General features: G+C 44.5%; 1 protein-coding gene across 3 annotated transcripts in view; it reads right to left on the reverse strand.

The window, feature by feature from the left end:
* MYO1B (myosin IB) overlaps positions 1-19,572 on the reverse strand; it is a 159,141-nt gene that overhangs the window by 94,784 nt on the left and 44,785 nt on the right. For all 3 annotated transcript variants that reach the window (XM_081861221.1, XM_081861223.1, XM_081861222.1), the window contains one exon: positions 13,462-13,606. In XM_081861221.1, the coding sequence (XP_081717347.1) occupies positions 13,462-13,596 (135 nt within the window). In that variant the 5' untranslated portion in view covers positions 13,597-13,606. Of the gene's footprint in view, positions 1-13,461; positions 13,607-19,572 lie in introns of those variants that run through there.

Below are 19,572 nucleotides of genomic sequence, written 5' to 3' on the forward strand. Positions count from 1 at the left end.
CGTTTCTCCCCATCCTTCCACCACTGCATGCTTTACAACTGCTGCTACTATCCAGATATGTTGAAGCAAAACATGTACCCAAAGCAGTGTCCATGCACATTCTCATAGTTTGTGTCTGGATTTTCACTTTTTGAAATATGGTGATCCTACATAAATCAGGAGTGGACCTTGAGTATATTGCACCCTGTGCAAAGGTCAAAATTTGACACACACAAATACCCCAACCCTTGCACCACCTTTGCAAAGCTGGGTAAGGGAGGCTGCTGGTCTTTGAGGAGGAGGTGTGAGACTCCGGCAAGATCCTAGAACCCTCCATCCTCTGAAGGCGGTTGGAGGATGGATGGCGGCTAACAGATTGAGGTTGAATCCTGACAAGACAGAAGTACTGTTTTGGGGGGACAGGCAAGTGTGGAGGACTCCCTGGTCCTGAATGGGGTAACTGTGCCCCTGAAGGACCAGGTGCGCAGCCTGGGAGTCATTTTGGACAGACAGCTGTCCATGGAGGCACAGGTAAAATCTGTGTCCAGGGAAGCTGTCTACCAGCTCCATCTGGTACGCAGGCTGAGACCCTACCTGCTTGCGGACTGTCTCGCCAGAGTGGTGCATACTCTAGTTATCTCCCGCTTGGACTACTGCAATGCGCTCTATGTGGGGCTACCTTTGAAGGTGACCTGGAAACTACAACTAATCCAGAATGCAGCAGCCAGACTGGTGACTGGGAGCGGCCGCTGAGACCATATAACACCGGTCCTGAAAGACCCAAATTGGCTCCCAGCACGTTTCCGAGCACAATTCAAAGTGTTGGTGCTGACCTTTAAAACCCTAAACGGCCTTGGCCCAGTATACCTGAAGGCGCATCTCCACCCACATCATTCTGCCCAGACACTGAGGACCACTTCCGAAGGCCTTCTGGCAGTTCCCTCACTGCGAGAAGCAAAGTTACAGGGAACCAAGCAGAGGACTTTCTTGGTAGTGGCAGCCGCCCTGTGGAATGCCCTCCCATTAGATGTCAAGGAAATAAACAACTATCTGACTTTTAGAAGACACCTGAAGTTAGTAATGTTCAATGTTTTATTCTGTTTTTAATCTGTTGGGAGCTGCCCAGAGTGGTTGGGGAAACTCAGCCGGATAGGCGGGGTATAAATAATAAATTATTATTTTTATTATAAATTATTATATTATTATTGCGGGAAGAAGGCAGGAGGACTCTATGACCCTGTCAGAGCCCTCACACCTCCTTCCCAAAGCCCAGCACTTACTAGGCTTTGGGAAGGAGGCAAGAAGGCACCCTATTGGCTGCTGCGCTGTGTGTGGAGGAATCAACCATGCTGCCCTAAATCCACCTCTGCTTAAATCCTAGCACCATTATGACTACAGAAATAAAGGAGAACTTGCTTCTGCTGTCCTGGTGTTAAAACCAGGAAATAAGAACCATTTTGTGGTAGAAAACGATAATAAAACAGTAAAATAAAAGTAATAAAATGAAGGTCTACAACCTGGCAGGCCACCACCAATTATAAAATGATTTCAAGGCATATTGGAAGAAAGCATATTGTGTAGACCAGCGGCAGCCCAGCTTGCTGGTGCTGGGCCAGTTACAGACCTGAGGCATGTTTGTCGCTGTCTCCACCTCCTTCTGCTCTCTACATAGTCATTAGGGGACCCCTGGGCTGCAGACCCCTAGATTTTGGCCTAGCTGCACCACAGGCTATTCATTATCTTGACTATCATTATCCTAAGATAAGATAGCTCCAAACCTCATGAAGAAAGCAAGATTGCTGAAGCAGGGGCAACACAAGACACTATCCAGATTCCCCTGGGAACAGATTGGCAAGCCCACTTTAACCAATCTTTGAAACCAGGGTGCAAGAGAAGAAATTTGATTAGCGGTGACCCAAATGTCATGCTGCCACAGCATGCTTTAAAATGACATTTGCACAGCCCTGTGGTTATTGCCCACAGTCAAAGCAGAAGCACTTTTATTGCATCCAATAAATAGGCTTTTTGATGTGTGTGCTGGCTTTTATGTATGTGCCTGAACCCGGGCATTAGCTTGCAAAGAATTGGGAACACTAATATTAAACCAAAGAGATGGGGAAAGAATATAAGCCCATATAAACTTTGCTGATAAGGCTTCAGTCTAAATTAAAGGAGTCCCACATTCACCAACACCTCAGACAGAACAAGTCCCGAAATAGTCCAACGCCACATGAAATAATCGAAGGGGAGTCCAACATTCAGTAGGCTCCTGGTCAAGAGCCAATTTTGTTCTAAGCACATCCTTCAGGTCTGTAATTCGGGGCCGCAACTGGACACCCAAGTCATGCAATGTGGCCCTGAAAAAAACCATACGAACAAAAACGTAACTAATTTCAGAACCTGGTTCTATAAGTATTTAGGAGCATTTCCTTCCTTTGCTCAAAGAGGACATAGTCTTTATAAAGTCTTCACTGTCCCACAACGTCCCTTCCAGTGTTCTTTAATATACACGTGTGCCCTGGTACCTATGTTTAGAGGCTAAATGACCTGCTCAGCAGAGCTTGTAAGCCTTGCTAGGGAAAAAAAGAAGAGTATTTTTAAAAATGCTATTGCTTCCCCACCCTGGAATATTTGTAACCTGGTTATGTAATTAACCCTCCAAAAAAGACACCGAAATGACAAACCTTCCATTTATACTTCTTGCTTTGAACTATAACGGATTTAACCATAGCTTCTAACCCACACCTAGCTATCACCTCAGGGGCAAATTATACATTATATGCAAATGTGGGTAACAAAGCCCTGACTTGAACAAAATTATAAACAGTCTCAGGATGCTGCAATTTGGAGCAGAGAGGCAGCTGATACTGTTTCCCCTTCTTAGAAGGCTCCAGGATCTGGGAAGGATAAGCTAGAGGCATTTTGAAGGGGGAAATCTCTTCATGGGTTCAGTGTTCAAAATTCCCCATTCTGTGATTGGTACAGGTCCAGTTGTGCATATGTGGAGATTTCTGGGCAGCCAGGTTGGCAACCACAGTCTAATAACCTCCGACTTAGTTAATGCCATTTCCATCATGCATGTTTTTCCTTCTCACACACTGGGACAAGTGAATTGTCATAAGAGAGAGAGCTACAGTCAAGCAATGTAATTAAGATCATAGAATCGAAAAACTGTAGCGCTAGAAGGGGTTCCCAAGAGTTATCTAGTTTAACCAACTGGTGAACAGATGTTCCATTGGGGTGACTATAACCCAGGTTTAAGGGGCCATTTGGTGCCTAGCTTATATATCTGAGTTTCTAAAATTGCACCTCCAACTCCATCATTCAGCCCAGACACTGAGGTCCAGCTCCGAGGGCCTTCTGGTGGTTCCCTCACTGCAAGAAGTGAAGTTACAGGGAACCAGGCAGAGGGCCTTCTCGGTAGTGGCACCCGCCCTGTGGAACACCTTCCCATCTGACTTTTAGAAGACATCTGAAGGCAGCCCTGTTTAGAGAAGTTTTTAATGTTTGATGTTTGATTGTGTTTTTAATATTCTGTTGGGAGCCACCCAGACTGGCTGGGGAAACCCAGTCAGGTGGGTGGGCTATAAATATATAATAATAATAATTATTATTATTATTAAAAAATACAGACAGACATTCAATATGGTCAAAAGCTTTTACGGCATCCATAAAAAGAAAGGTTCCTGGTTCTTTTTATTTGTTTTTATTACACTGTGTCACACTTCTGACTTTTACAAAGTCTGGTTGTTCTCTTTCAATTATTCTATTTAAACGGTTAGCTAGTACTTTGGGTCCATAACTTTACATCGTAATTGAACAATGACAAAGAACTATACAATGAAGTTTTAAGAGGTTTTCTTTAAGGACAACTACTATTTTGGCATTCTCCCAGGTTCTTGGCATGTTTTTAGACATTTTTATTGACTTAATCATAGAAGTTAGTGTGTCAAAGCTTCACGTTCAGGAATTTTTGTTTAAAAATAAAATAAAATTATGGTACAAGTCCTTCCATTCCTGAAAGTCCTTTTAGAGCAGCTTTTACTTCTTCCATTTCAACTGGTGCATTCAATTTCCTTATATCCTCTTCTTTTAGTTTAGACAATTTTAAAGAGTTTAAGAATTTATTAACCTCAGTCGATAAAGGACTCTCCATTTTATATTATGTTCTATTAAATTTCTCAAATACCATAACAATCTGTTTGGGTGTTACAGCCCATTCATGTCCGATGGGGGGGGGTTATAAGGCTATTTATTTATCTCTTGCTTCTTCAACATATGGGGCAGAAGTTTATCAGCTTTGTTCTGTTTCTCAAATATCTTTTTACTTGTTCGGGTTTTTTGTTTTTGTTTTTAATCTCAATGGTCTTGCCACATATTTGCCTTTTTTCAGTTCTTGTTTTCAAGCCAGGAGTAATTGTTTACAGATTTCTGAAGAACAAGTTTCTAAATTTTCTCTCTCAAATTCTCTTATTTGTTGTTCTAATAAATATATTCCTTGTTTCCTTTTCTTTCTTATATAAGCTGTCTTCTTTATCAGCTCTCCCTATATTGCTACTTTACAGGTATCCCATATTGGAATCATAGAATGGTAGAGTTGCTACAGGGACGTGGGTGGCGCTGTGGGTTAAAACACAGAGCCTAGGACTTGCCGATCAGAAGGTCGGCAGTTCGAATCCCTGTGATGGGGTGAGCTCCCGTTGCTCTGTCCCAGCTCCTGCCAACCTAGCACTTTGAAAGCATGTCAAAGTGCAAGTAGATAAATAGGTACCACTCCAGCGGGAAGGTAAATGGCGTTTCCGTGTGCTGCTCTGGTTCGCCAGAAGTGGCTTAGTCATGCTGGCCACATGACTCAGAAGCGGTACGCCGGCTCCCTCGGCCAATAAAGCAAGGTGAGTGCCGCAACCCCAGAGTCGTCCACGACTGGACCGAATGGTCAGGGGTCCCTTTACCTTTACTTGTAAGGGACTACAAGGCTCATCTCATCCACACACACCCTGTAATACAGGAATCTTTTGCCTAACGTGGGGCTCAAACCCATGACCCTCAGATTAAGAGAATTATGTTCTACCCACTGAGCTATCCCACATTTTGGTTTTGCTTATTGCTTTCCTGTTGGCTTTTATGTGTTTGCAAAATCGCATGGCATTTCTTCTCCAAATGAAAAGCAGTACAGTGGTACCTCAGGTTAAGTACTTACCGTATTTTTCGCCCTATAGGACACACCGTCCCATAAGGCACACCTAGTTTTTTGGGGGAGAAATAAAGGGGGAAAAATTATTTCCCCCCCAGGCTGGGGCGGGGGAGGCCCGAGCTTCCCCCGACCCCAGTCCCCAAACAGGCAGCTCTCTGCAAGCCATGGGAGCCCAGGGCTGGCTCCCGCTGCTTGCGGAGAGGTCCGCGAAGCCTGCAGAGCGAGAGGGGTCGGTGCGCACCGACCCCTCTCACTCTCCAGGCTTCAGCGAAAGCCTGCATTCGCCCCATACGACGCACACACATTTCCCCTTCATTTTTTGAGGGGAAAAAGTGCGTCCTATAGGGCGAAAAATACGGTAATTTGTTCCGGAGGTCCGTACTTAACCTGAAACTGTTCTTAACCTAAAGCACCACTTTAGCTAATGGGGCCTCCTGCTGCCGCTGTGCCGCTGCTGCACGATTTCTGTTATCATCCTGAAGCAAAGTTCTTAACCCAAGGTACTATTTCTGGGTTAGCGGAGTCTGCAACCTGAAGCGTATGTAACCCAAGGTACCACTGTATAGAAATCCTTTTAATAATAACTGCTGCCATTTACAACAGCCACAAGCACAGAAGTCAGATACTGAAATTAAACTGTAATATATCAAAAGGCCTTTTAATAAGTCTGGTAGCACTAAGAGTTGAGGACAATCAAGAGTATTTGCAACACAAAGGCAGTCCAATCAACCAACTAGCTGATTCGTAGCATCTGATGCCCTCCAGATGCTATTGGACTCTATGGGAGGAATTCATTGTTGCACTAAGTGGGGGATGTGGGCAATGAATGAAGTCCACTTACATAGCAGGACTTTTTCCTTTCTCTTTCCCCTGTGCCCCCCTAAGCATGTTCTGGGGTTTTCCAAAGCCTCCAGAGCAGATTTAGGGCGCCCAAGAGGAGAAGAGTGGTGGGAATCCTGTTGTGGACCTTATTCTGCGCATGCAACAACTTTGCTGAATCTCGCCCTATATTCCATGTTCCCCAGCCAGGATGTCCAATTGTCAGGAATGATGCAAGTTGCAGTGCAAGATCTGGGGAACCACCAATTCCCCACCCCTGATCTAGACACTACAGCTTGCAGATCTGTTAATGGGCTGAAAATCAGACACAGCCATAGCACATTTCATTGCACCTTCTAAAAGAGAGCTGTTTTACACACCTATTCATCTCTCCCCTAGTTAGTTGAAGGCAGCATGCCAGTTCTTGGATCCAAGTCAAAGGCAGTAAATGGCGAGGCAGCGACTGAGAGGGTGGGGTGGAAGAGAAGAGATGGCACTCTTCCCTGCTCTTAAAGAACTCGCCGCACTGGATCAATAGACCTGAAAGAAAATTTACTTGGCCATTGAAGACTGACAAGGGGAGGCAGGAGGGGGAGTGCCCACCCCTCTTTTATTCCAGGAAATCATAAATACAAAAATGCATTAACTCTATTGAAAGTTGAAAGTTGAAAGTAATTTATTACGGTCATAGACCAGAAGAAAAACAAAAAACAACGGTAGTTTACAAGGGGAGTAATGGTGTCAATTTAAAAAATTATACATAAAAGCAATGCACATATGCACACACACACACACACACACACACACACACACGCACACACGCGCTGCAATATATGTGTAAACTTAAAAAAAGAGTGGGCTTGTCCGGGGGTCAAGTCTTTTACTTTTTTACAGCTAATGCCCTCCGCTTGATCGCAGCCGCAGATCTATTCCTCCGGCCAAAAAGGGAGAGAATGTAATTCTGCATTGCATCATTATTGATTCTATCGGGAAGAGTAGATACTTTCATTAACACAGGAATCATGGCCAATTGAACGGCCAAGCGGTTTCAAGGGCAGAATACAGAATCTAAACTGGCAAAGGTAGATAGGTATATTTGATTTATGCAACCCAGCACTTATGGGATAGACAACCTACCTTTCGTGTAAAGAAAATTAAGAACAATTTTGCCTGTGACTCATTCTACGGTTACCACTCAAGGTAGTTTACCTTGAGACTCACAGCTGCTCTCCGTTTCTACCTTGGTGCCAGTAACAACTATTCTCTTTCCTCTGCACTTCCTGCCCCCAGCACATGCTGAATCCCTGGTGCGGACAGAACTGCTAGACCACTTCTTGATCTTCCCCAAGTTTTTTTATTTAAAAAAGGAATCATGAAGACTCTAAATGAGAGGTGCTGGTTCAAAGATCTCAAATCTGAGGCTCAGGTATCTCAAGGGCTGTCACATGGAAGATGGAGCAAGATGTTTTCTCCTGTTCTGGAAGGTAGGACTTGAATCAATGACCGAGAAAGGAAAGTCCGACTCAACATCACAGTAAGAGCTGTTTGAGAGTGGAACAGTCTCCCAGGGAGGTGGTGGACTCTCCTTACTTGGAGGTTTCTGAGCATGTTGGATGGCCATCTGTCATGGATGCTTTAGCAGAGTTCCCTGCTTTGCAGATTACTGAACTAGATGGCCCTCAAACTCTACAATTCTGCATAAGATATTCTACTGCTGGGATGGCTCAGTCAGTAGAACATGAGGTTCTTAAGCTCAGGGTCTGAATCCCATGTTGGGCAAGAAGGGGGTTGGACTACACGACCCTTGCGGTACTTTCCAACTCTACTGTGTGTGTGTGTGTGTGTGTGTGTGTGTGAAGGTTTGGTGGGAAGGGTGTGTGTGAGACGTGAGGTATGGAGCAAATGAAATGCAGAAAAGCATGGTCATCATTTCTCATTACCCAGTAATGTTGGTAGGTCACCTATCGCATAAAATGTGTGAAAAATTCTTTGTCTCGGTTCGACCCGCAATTACGATAGCCTTGAAATTCCTGGTGTATTTCAGCAGTCTCCCTTTGAAGTTCCTTCGCTTTAAAAGAGTACATTTTCGGCATCTCACATGAGAACCCTTTCCCCCTAAATTGCATTTTAAAGCCCTGGGGAGACTGAAAAGCAGCCTGATTGTGGGTGAGGGAGAGGGGAAGAGTGGCTAGCATATACCTTTGAATATACACTTGATTTCTCTGTAGCTTTTCTCACTGCCTTATATTCACTAAAGAACCGTGCCCCTTATCCACAGCCCCACATGCACAAAGTGTTTTAGAAAAGGGAAAACTTGCACCTTGAGGAAGGCAACAGTTTGTGTATGTACTTGAATGCTCCCTCACTAGAACACAACCACCACGGATCCTTCTGCGCATTTAACTATGTATATCAGGTTCAAAATTATTGCGAATCCAACAGCAGTCTTTGCCTTCCTTGATCCGTCAGGCCAAGCAAAGTTTCAGATTTCAGGATGTGAGGTTTCAGGGCTGAGGTTTGCTTTACAATTAAGTAGAGCACATTTAACAAGAGGTACAACATGCTCCAGAGAGCAGGGCAACGGGTTCAGTAAGGAGGGAAAGCAGCGAGGGCAGCAAAATTTACATAGCGATAGAACGATTGGGAGCACAAACGACATTCTTAGCATTACTTGGAAAATAAAAAAAGCAACAGAGCAACACAGGTAGCAAGAACATGACCCGGTGCCTCAGTGAAAAAGCGACCTTCTTTACACAGACAATCAAAGGCAAATCTAAGAAGAAAGTGTTTACTTCAATCTCATTGGTCCTACCAATTGTTTTAAGTGAAAATAATCAGATATGTTGGCTGCCCCCATCATTTCTCTTTTTTGGCCAAGATATGATGACTAGGATTTTCATACTTGCTTGAAAGTATTTTTTAATCTGACACCGGACCAAACAGCTCTGTTTTAAGTTAATAGGCATTATCACCCGGAAGGCAAATGTCTCTAAGTAAATTGCACCAAAGCAAACACTGCAACTAATTTTGTAGCAGGTCATCATTTCCTCCCTCGTATGTTTGACAACCACCTGGCTATCCAGAAGGAACAGAGTCAAAAATAAAGAGTAGAAACTAACAGGCAAAACCAGGCATCTCACTTTCGTACCTGAAAGTTGTTCAAGGCAGTAGATCTAACAGCCAAATCCACCTAAAGGGCCATTTGGGAGGATGGGCGGGGATATAAATAATAATAAATTTCACATGCTGCAAGTGTCAATCAGTCTGGAGCTTCAGCCAATCCCAGTCCTCTGAGATGCATTTGCCACATTCAATTGCAGCATCTTTAGCTATGCACCTTGAGAGGTAAAGGGACCCCTGACCATTAGGTCCAGTCGCGGGTGACTCTGGGGTTGTGGCGCTCATCTTGCTTTATTGGCCGAGGGAGCCGGCGTACAGCTTCCGGGTCATGTGGCCAGCATGACTAAGCTGCTTCTGGTGAACCAGAGCAGTGCACGGAAATGCCGTTTACCTTCCCACCGGAGCGGTACCTATTTATCTACTTGCACTTCATGCTTTCGAACTGCTAGGTTGGCAGGAGCAGGGACCAAGCAACGGGAGCTCACCCCATAGCGGGGATTCAAACTGCCAACCCAAAATGGTGTGAGGTGACACTAAAACTAAGTTCTACATCTGAACGTCGAGGGTGGCAATAGTTAACCAAAGTCTATAGCTTTTGTGAACTTTTAAAGAAAGAAAAAACAATTGATCCCATTTTATCTCTAACAGACAAATGCAGGGCTATATTACAGACACACACACACTTTGCTTTTCTTAAACTTCGCAAGCAATTTTTTAAGAAAACCTGATCTCAAAACAAAATTAAAAAATTCCTTCCAGTAGCACCTTAGAGACCAACTAAGTTTGTTATTGGTGTGAGCTTTCGTGTATCTGAATGCATACGAAAGCTCATACCAATAACAAACTTAGTTGGTCTCTAAGGTGCTACTAGAAGGAATTTTTTTATTTTGTTTCGACTATGGCAGACCAACACGGCTACCTATGTATATCTAAAACCCTCAGCTGGCTAGCTTTCAGTACAGACACTGAGAATCCTAAGACAATAGCAGAAAAGTAACAGAAGTCTGGACCATTACACAGTGCTTGCTAGGTTTTAAAAAAATAAATATAAGTGAAGCAGGCTCTCACATGCCCTTGATATGAAGAGACAATCCCCATGAGGCTTTCTGTAGCCTGGAGCATGTGAGATCCTGCTTTTCTTTTTCTTTTCTTTAAACAACCTTGTTTATAAGCAGGTCCCTGTCAGCCCTTAAGAACGACACTGTAACAGCAAAATGAAAATTAGCTAACAGTCCTAAATAAATCTCTTTTAAGCAATAAAACCGAGGGTGAGAGAGAAAGGAGAAGAGGCATGGTAGAAATGGCAGGTAAACAAGTGTAGTTCTGCACCCAGGGCGGCTGTCCACCAGTTGCATCTGGTACACCGGCTGAGACCCTACCTGCCTGCGCACTGTCTTGCTAGATTGGTTGGTACATGCCCTGGTTATCTCCCGCTTTGACTACTGCAATGCAGTCTACATGAGGCTACCTTAGAAGGTGACTAAGAAACGACAACTAATCCAGAATGCAGCAGTTGACTGGTGACTGGGAATGGCCACTAGGACCATATAACACTGGTCCTGAAAGACATACTGTACATTGGCTCTCAGTTTGTTTCAGAGCACAATTCAAAGTGTTGGTGCTGACCTTGAAAGCCCTAAATACCCTTTATACCTGAGGCAGAGTCTCCACTCCCATCGTTCAGCCTGGACCCTGAGATCCAGCACTGAGGGCCTTCTAGCAGTTCCCTCACAGCAAAATGTGAAGCTACAGGGAACCAAGCAGAGGGCCTTCTCAGTAGTGGCACCCTCCTATCAGATGTCAAGCGGATGAGTAATTACATATCCTTTAGAAGACCTCTGAAGACAGCCCTGTATAGGGAGGCTTTTTAATGTTTAATGTTTTGTTATGTTTTTATATATGTTGGAAGCCACCCAGAGTGTCTGGGGCAAACCAGGCGGATGGGTGGGGTACAAATAATAAATTAATATTATTATAGTTTCATTTCTAACTCTGGTTAGCAATGCTTTCACGTTTATTCTGAAATGGAAGCTGAGTGAGACAAGGGGAGTTCACCGGCATGGAGTGGGGAGCATACATCCTTGTGACCCTGCACCCAACCTCTAAATCTTTATAGCTGTACACCTGCACAGATCACCATTCTAAACTAGCCTGCGCCTCTCACTTTGGCAAAGCCTGTTGGCTGAGTCTATGCAAGCGGCTGAGCAGTCAAAAAGCCTAAAGCAATTCTGAGTCACAGAATACTCTCCTTATCAAAAGGGAAGAATGCCCTTTGAAGACAGACCCACACTGTGATCCTTTCTCTTTTTTTGAGGTCCTAAAACGTAGCAGTTTACAAACAACAAAAAAAGCTTTTTTGGGGGGGGGGGGTAATCTGCTCAGAGGAGGGAAATCTCATGTGCATAAATCAAGAATCTTATCAACAGAGGAGTCCACCAAGCAAACTCCAGAATGAGTTCAAAAGGAAAGGAAAAGCAAGGTGTATTATTATGCAATTCACTTTCAGGAATCAAGGGCACCTGTTGACCCCTAGGCAAGTTTCCCAGTTACGAAATACATGCATTTGCTTTTAAAAGTGGCCTTGACCATACTTTTTGTTACCTTTCCACCCCCAAGATAGCCCTGCCTTGAAAGGCGCCTCTCCTCCTCCAACTCTGCCATCCTGAGCCACTCCAGGGTTTCATGCTGTCAAACAACCCCACTCCTTCTCCTCTGTTGCCCCGTATATTCCCTCCCAGCACCACTTCTCTCCCCCCAACCTGCTTAATAAAGTCTTAATGCAATGATGGTTTTATGTTGTCATGAAACATTCCAGAAGACCCAACAACAAAATTCAGTCCCCAGCATTTATTTATTTTTTATTTTTAATAAAACAGGCAAGTGAAAATATTGCAATTCATCACCTTGAAATGACATCGCTTCAGGATTACCATGTTATCAGCTGAATGGGTTTACTTGTCCACAGTTATGCATATAATGGTTCAAAACATTTATCAGTTTTTTTAAAAAAAATACTGTAAGCATTTTAAATCCATGTAGAACACATAGTGGATAGCTGACATCTAAAACCTAAGATCTAGAGATGCTCCTAAAACATCTATGACTGGGCCTGTGTGCAGAAACACCATTGTTTCATGTTCACCGAGTGGGTATTTGCAGCCTTATGCATTTGATTGGTCAGCTCAGAGTGTCAACTATCAGGCAAGTGGCTAATTTTGGGTGACAAATTGTCCAACAGATTTCTTGACTAGCAAGGCAGAGCTCACGGGAGTCAAAACATGTTTGGTGTTTAGTTATTGTTTGTCACATTGGTTTGATGCATAGGTATCAATGAGAACCATACCACCGCATTCCATTAATGTTATTCACATTTTCATTGCATATCCTGATTTTCTATGTGTTTATTTGTCTGTTTAGGACGCGACCAATTCTGTGTCTAAATACAATTTTGAATCTCTGTACCTAAATGCATGGAACGATCCCATATTTCTATCATCTATCTATCTATCTATCTATCTTGCAATTTATATACCACAATTTATCTGAAGATCCCAGGGTAGTGTACAACATTAAAAGCATAATTTGCATAGCATCATACTAAAAGACAATAAAACAATCACATTAAAAAATCACAATAACAGTAAAGGTAAAGGACCCCTGACAGTTAAGTCCAGTTGTGAACAACTCTGGGGTTGCAGCGCTCATCTCGCTTTACTGGCCGGGGGAGCCGGCGTTTGTCCACAGACAGTTTTTCCAGGTCATGACTAAGCCGCTTCTGGCGAAACCAGAGCAGCTCACGGAAACGTTGTTTACCTTCCCGCCGGAGCGGTACCTATTTATCTACTTGCACTTTGATGTGCTTTCAAACTGCTAGGTTGGCAGGAGCTGGGACCTCCCACATTTAAAAGGCCATAGATTGTTTAATGACCGAAGGCATGAATAAAGAGGAATGTTTTTGCCTGGTACTTAAAGACATATAATGATGGCACCAGGTAAGCCTTTCTGGAGAGAGTATTCCACAAATGGGGAGCCACCACAGAAAAGGTCCATTCTAATGTTGCTGCCCTCCAAACCTCTTGGGGAGGGGGGACACAGAGAAGGGTCTCAGATGATCTGGGTCAGGTTGTATGGAGGCAGTCCTTAAGGCAGCCTTTCTCAACCTGTGGCTCCCCAGAACTACAACACCCATCACCCCTAGCTAGCAAGGCCAGAGCTCAGGGATGATGGGAGTTGTAGTCCAACAACATCTGGGGACCCACAGGTTGAAAACTGCTGCCTTAACGTATTGAGATCCTGGGTGAGGCTTTCTATACAAGCTCCATTATAGAGTAAGGTTACAGCATACTTACATATATCTCACTGTGATCAAAACGCTGTTTGAGATTATCGATAAAGGATTCCTCCGTGAGCGGCTCAAGAAGCACCATATCCCCTACCCCGATCATGTTGTCCAAAAGAGATGTCTTCACCTCCATCTTTGCCATTTTCTCTTTACTGCAGGCAGAAACCAAAAGCAAGGAGATTAAACTTTAACATAAAACACAAGTACAAAGTACCTCAAATGACTTTCAAGCACATAGAAACACAGGAGGGGGGAAGGGGTATTTTGGAAAAATTGCTCACAGCAGGCAGCGTAATCAAAAGAAACTGAGCAGAAGCACTTGAGAGCATTGCCTTCAAGGTCAGAAAACAACTGTTTCCACTGTTTGCTTTTGCTATATCGCAACTATGAAAAAGCCATTCAAGGAAGGTAGAAGGCGCCGAGAACTCAGGTCTCCTTGCAGTGTGGTTCTGTAACTTTTCTAGCCCTAAACGACTTCGGAGCATCTACACCCCAGTAGTTCAGCCCAGACACTGAGGTCCAGCTCCGAGGGCCTTCTGGCAGTTCCCTCCCTGCGAGAAGTGAAGCTGCAGGGAACCAGGCAGAGGGCCTTCTTGGTAGTGGCACCCGCCCTGTGGAACACCTTCCCATAAGATGTCAAAGAAATAAACAACTATCTGACTTTTAGAAGACATCTGAAGGCGGTGTGGTGCAGTGGTACCTCTGGTTATGAACTTAATTCGTTCCAGAGGTCTGTTTTTAAGCGGAAACCATTCTTATCCTGAGGCGCGCTTTAGCTAATGGGACCTCTCACGTGCCTCCGATGCACGATTTCCATTCGCATCCTGGGGCAAAGTGCGGAAACCAGGAGCAGCTACTTCCGGGGTAGCGAAGCTTGTAACCTGAAGCGTTCGTAACCAGAAGCATTCGTAACCAGAGGTACAACTGTATAGGGAAAGTTTTTGATATTTTACAGTGGTACCTCGAGTTACAGACACTTCAGATTACAGACTCCGCTAACCCAGAAATATTACCTCAGGTTAAGAACTTTGCTTCAGGGTGAGAACAGAAATCACACAGCGGCGGCAGCGAAGGCCCCATTAGCTAAAGTGGTACCTCTGGTTTCAGTTTCAGATTAAGAACGGATCTCCAGAATGAATTAAGTTCTTAACCCAAGGTACCACTGTATTATGTTTTTATATATGCTAGAAGCTGCCCAGAGTGGCTGGGGCAATCCAGTCAGATAGGCTGGATACAAATAATAAAATTATTATTAGCCATGACAAAATCATAGCCACCCTAAAGAATCAAGTTGCAAATGTACAGCTAAAACAAGCAGACTTACTGCCTTGTAAGAATTATCGTGGCTACGTCTCAAAAGCAACCAGGCTGTCACAGCATTGGGGGGGGGGGCAGTCATTAAGAAGCAGGGCCTCTGTACCTTAATTAAAACATGTACATGGTAGAATTATGGTCATTGCGGCTTATCTTGCCAGAGAGGTACCTCCATGAGAATTATTCCATCTGCAAAGCTAACTGAAGGTACAGGAAAATTGAATGCACACTGTAAGGTCGCAGCCTTGTGTTTATCTCCACACTATCTACATAGAAAGAGTCCCTTTAAATCACATGTTTCCAAAAAGCTGTAATTAGATGCATCCATGGCTTCCAAACAAAAGGAAACAGGTTGGCTTTAAGTGAACGTGTACTGAAGGGGTTAATGGGCAGCCCGGCTATTTAATTGACTGCAGGTGGTTAATAAGCCTGGTATTAGCACTGAACTGGGAGGGTCCGGCATGGAACAAAACTCATCAGAAAAGACTAGAAGGATCCCAAAGGATCCCACCGCCTTACGTAGGCTTGACTGAAAGCCTTGCTGCGTTCTTTGTAAAAAGGAAATATAGGCATTTGGTCTGGAAGAAGAAAACCAAGCAAAAGGAAAACGTAACTGCATAGAACAGGGGTCGGCAAACTAAGGCCTGGGGGCCAGATGCGGCCCTCCAGGCTCGTAAATCCGGCCTGACGCCAGCTCAGTCAGTCCCCGCGCGCTGAGACGCCTCACTGCACGGGGACTGACTTCCGCGACACTGACATGGCTTCTGGGCGGGCAGCGACGCCTGGCACGGCTTCAGATTGGCTGCAGGAAGTTCCTGCAGCCAATCCGAAGCCTCGCTGCCTGCAGCTGAGGGAAACACAGCGTGAACGTAAATAGATAGGGCGGCGGGCGGGCAGGCAGCGGGTCTGGGCCGCGCTATGGCCATCGTGACAGGTGCATTGTGGGGCTTCAGCTGGAGCTTGGCGTGCCTGGCGCCCGGCTCAGCACTGCTTATAACCCGTGTATAAGACGCCCCTCAATTTATCACAAAAAAATCAGGAAAAAAGGTTGTCTTATACATGGAAAAATACAGTACATCCCCATTCTTTGTGCAAGAGATTCTAAAACCTCACACCCCTTCTGCATCAACTGCCTCTAGGTTTCATGCAGATCACCTTCAGAACCCAAAGTGTCAAACTTTTCCATGTCAGAAACACCAAAACAACAACTTCTGACTTTAAGTTAATAATGGAAATTTGTTTGCATTGGACCTGCACTTCTGAAAGCATGCTTTCCCAAGCAATACAAATCCTAATAAGGTCATTTGTGGCTAAATTTTTTCAGTCTGAAGCAGAGTCTCGGTTTTTTACCACTCTAAATTACAAGCTACCTACCATACTAAAATGCATCACCGCTGTGGAATTTCAAGTGTGGACAAAGCCAAACCAATAAGCCTCCTATTCCAACAAGACGAAACCAAGAAAGAGTTCTGATCTAAAGTGACATTTAAAGTGTTCCAAACTGAAACAGCAGCACAGCTTACGCAGCCGTGTTAGTTCTGGGTCAAACTGCCAAATCGAAAAGATCTACCTACAGCAAGATTAAGCAAGGAGAATAAAGAGCACCCCTGCTGGATCAAAAACTCTTGGATCAGCTAACCAGGTGACTTGCAGGAAGCCCAAAAGCAGGACCTGGTAGCTTCTCCTCTGACCTTGGAACTAGTATACAGCAACCATGGTTAGCTTTATCCTTGACAAGCCTGTCTAAGTCTATCTAAATAAATTAGATAGGTTGCTTGGAGGTGTTGCCCATAAACACTTTGCAAAGTCAATTGTAGCCAAAAGCTCTGTATTCAAGTCTGCTTGACACCCACACACCCAACATTTATATGATGAAAAAAACACTGTTTAAAAGGGGGGGGTGAAAAAAGGTTTGTTTCTCTAGCATGGATAATCTAATGATATCTTTTATTAATACTTGCAAGTATATACTGTACTCCAAAATCAAAACTACCTTAGACTTTAGTGACAAAAACTAGTCATTTGCACCAAGTGGAAATGATGATGCTCAACTTATACACTCTTAATCAACAATGCATTGCAATAACTAAGAGAAATTATTAGTAGGTTAGTTACTGTCACCAATATCCTCCTAAAGTTAATGTAGATCAGTGGCTAAAATGAACAGGCATACTAATAAAAGACTCATCATTAAGCATTACCCAGTGTTCAACAATCTTAAACATGTACACAGTAAGTTTTCTGCAACTGCTTTGTCAGCACCCTTTCAAATTGTTTAATAATATCATAAATATATTCCACATTGAACTCCAGAAACAATATGAGAAGTCTCAATTTTTAACAAATAAATTAAGAATGCACAAGGAAACAGTTCAGTGTGCTATTCAAATTAAGCATCCATTCAGGAAAAGAAAATGGATAATAACATCAGGACCTAAGGAGCTCAGCAGATTCTATTTTTAAAGACCATCACCACTCCAAAATATCCTCAGAAGCAAAAACTGGGCAGGATCATTAACATAAATACCTTCCCCCCCCCCCCACATTTCTTTATTATATTTAGAAACTGTGGCTGCAATCACATTAAATTTACCTGGGAGTAAACCCCACTGAACACAGTGAGGCATGTTTTCGAGTAAATGTAAGGTTGAATGAATAGCCTCTGGCACAGTGTCCTAATTTATGGTGTCACAGTGACACAGGCACTAAAAATGTATTCAGCCATTTAGGGTATTAAAAATACATTCTTTCAAGATATATAGATTGAATGAGACTGAGATGAAAGAAAGCTGTAAATCTTTCAATTCAAGTCAAAGAACACGGGGGAGGGGTGGAGAATTGGCCCCATTTTAGGCCATATGCTATAATATCATAAATCTCTGCCAAATGAAATTAACCAAAGGACATTCTCAAGGATTTTCAAATCAGCATTAGACAAACTCCATTTCCAGCAAGCAAAGTGCTCCATATCAACAACCCCTTTAGGTATCAGACGTTACTGATAAAATATTATGCTTCCCATTATTATTCCTACATTATTTTTCTTGGGGTGTATGGAGTGTTAGGTGAGGGGGGGTACCTCTGGGGGGGGGCACGTCGTGCTCCTTCTGCGGTAGTTTGTCCAGCTTTGGTTCCCTCCCTGGCCTCAGCTCTCACCTGTGGCGCCTAGAAGCTGTCAGCATGAAACAGCACCTACACCCTGAGAAAACGTGTTCTTCTCCCTGGAGAGCACGTGTTGAGGTAGGGGCTGGCAAGACACCCCATTGTTGCTGAGCGGGTAAATGGAGTTGGCCACCATTGTGATTGGGCTCCCCTTGTCGTTGGGGAGAATTTTATGTTGCCATTTAGTGATTGACAGCCAGAAGTGTCAAACTCCCTACGCGCAGCGTTGAGCTTCCTCTTTTCGCTGCGCACATCGGATCGCCCGCCTGCCCACCCTCCTACATTTAGCGTTGTTCACGTTGACCTTGCTATGCCTGTCATGGGGTCGTTTGCTTTTGGGGCAGGGGCCCGGTAGGAATTTTCTCCATTTGGCTGACTGGCTGGTGCCATTTGGTTTTTGCCTACTGCGTAGCAAATCGTCACAACTTGTAAGGTTGCGGTTGGGCATTGGTTTTATGAATTGGTTGGTGGAGGGGCATGGATTGGCTGTGCCTGCCCCTCTAATGCTGCTGCTGCAAGGGATTCCGTTAAAGGAATCGGGGGCTAACTATTGCTTGTCCACTCTGTCAAGGGGGCTCGGGCCATGCAAGGGCCCCTGGGGAGCATTTGGGGAGAGCTGAGGGCAGGTCCCCTGCTCCATTGCTCTCCCCAAAATGTTTTTCCCTTTCTGACTTTCGCGGTCGTGTGCAGGGTCAGATAGTCACAACCAATGCCTAAGCAACCACTCACATTTTTTGTATTTTAATAAAGTTGTGGCCAAAATTATGCCAAAAACCTTAAACAAAAATTACGTGTGAATTGTGTTTTACTGGTTTCGTGGGAGCTGATTGAAACTAAATCCTTCGAAGACAGAAGTCCTATGGCTGGGTCGGGATGGCATGGGGATGAGGGACCAACTCCCTTCTCTTGCGGGGGCCCAATTAGTGCCATTGCCTTCCGTTAAGAGTTTGGGTGTAATCCTTGACGCCTCCCTTTCCATGGAGGCGCAGGTTACAGCAACAGCCAAGGCGACATTTTTCCACCTTTGCCGCATCAAGCAATTGGTCCTTTACCTTTCCCGCCCCAACCTGGCCACAGTGATCAATGCGATGGTCACCTCCAGGCTTGACTACTGTAATTTGCTCTACGCGGGGCTGGCCTTGAAGCTGTCCCAGAAACTCCAGCGGGTGCCGAATGCTGCAGCGAGGCTCCTCACGGGGTCTCTGCCATGGGAGCATATTCACCCAGTGCTTTTCAAGCTGCACTGGCTCCCGGTGGAGTACAGGGTCAGATTTAAGGTGCTGCTTTTGACCTTTAAAGCCCTTCACGGCCTAGGATCCTCGTACCTACGGGACCGCCTCTCCCGGTATGCCCCACGGAGAGCCTCAAGGTCCATAAATAGCAACACCCTAGAGGTCCCGGGCCCTAAGGAAGTCAGATTAGCCTCAACCAGAGTCAGGGCCTTTTCAACACTGGCTCCCGCCTGATGGAACGCTCTGTCTCATGAGACCAGGGCCCTGCAGGATCTGATTTCTTTCCGCAGGGCCTGTAAGACAGAGTTCTTCCCCCTGGCCTTTGGCTTGGAGCCAATTTGATTCCCTCCCCCTCTTTCTTTTTCCTCCTGTGATGAGGCTCCATTTTAATATTTTAATGCTTCAATATT

Source organism: Podarcis erhardii (genome assembly GCF_964252035.2).
Source record: "Podarcis erhardii genome assembly, chromosome: 1".
In the NCBI taxonomy this organism is placed as follows: Eukaryota; Metazoa; Chordata; class Lepidosauria; order Squamata; family Lacertidae; genus Podarcis; species Podarcis erhardii.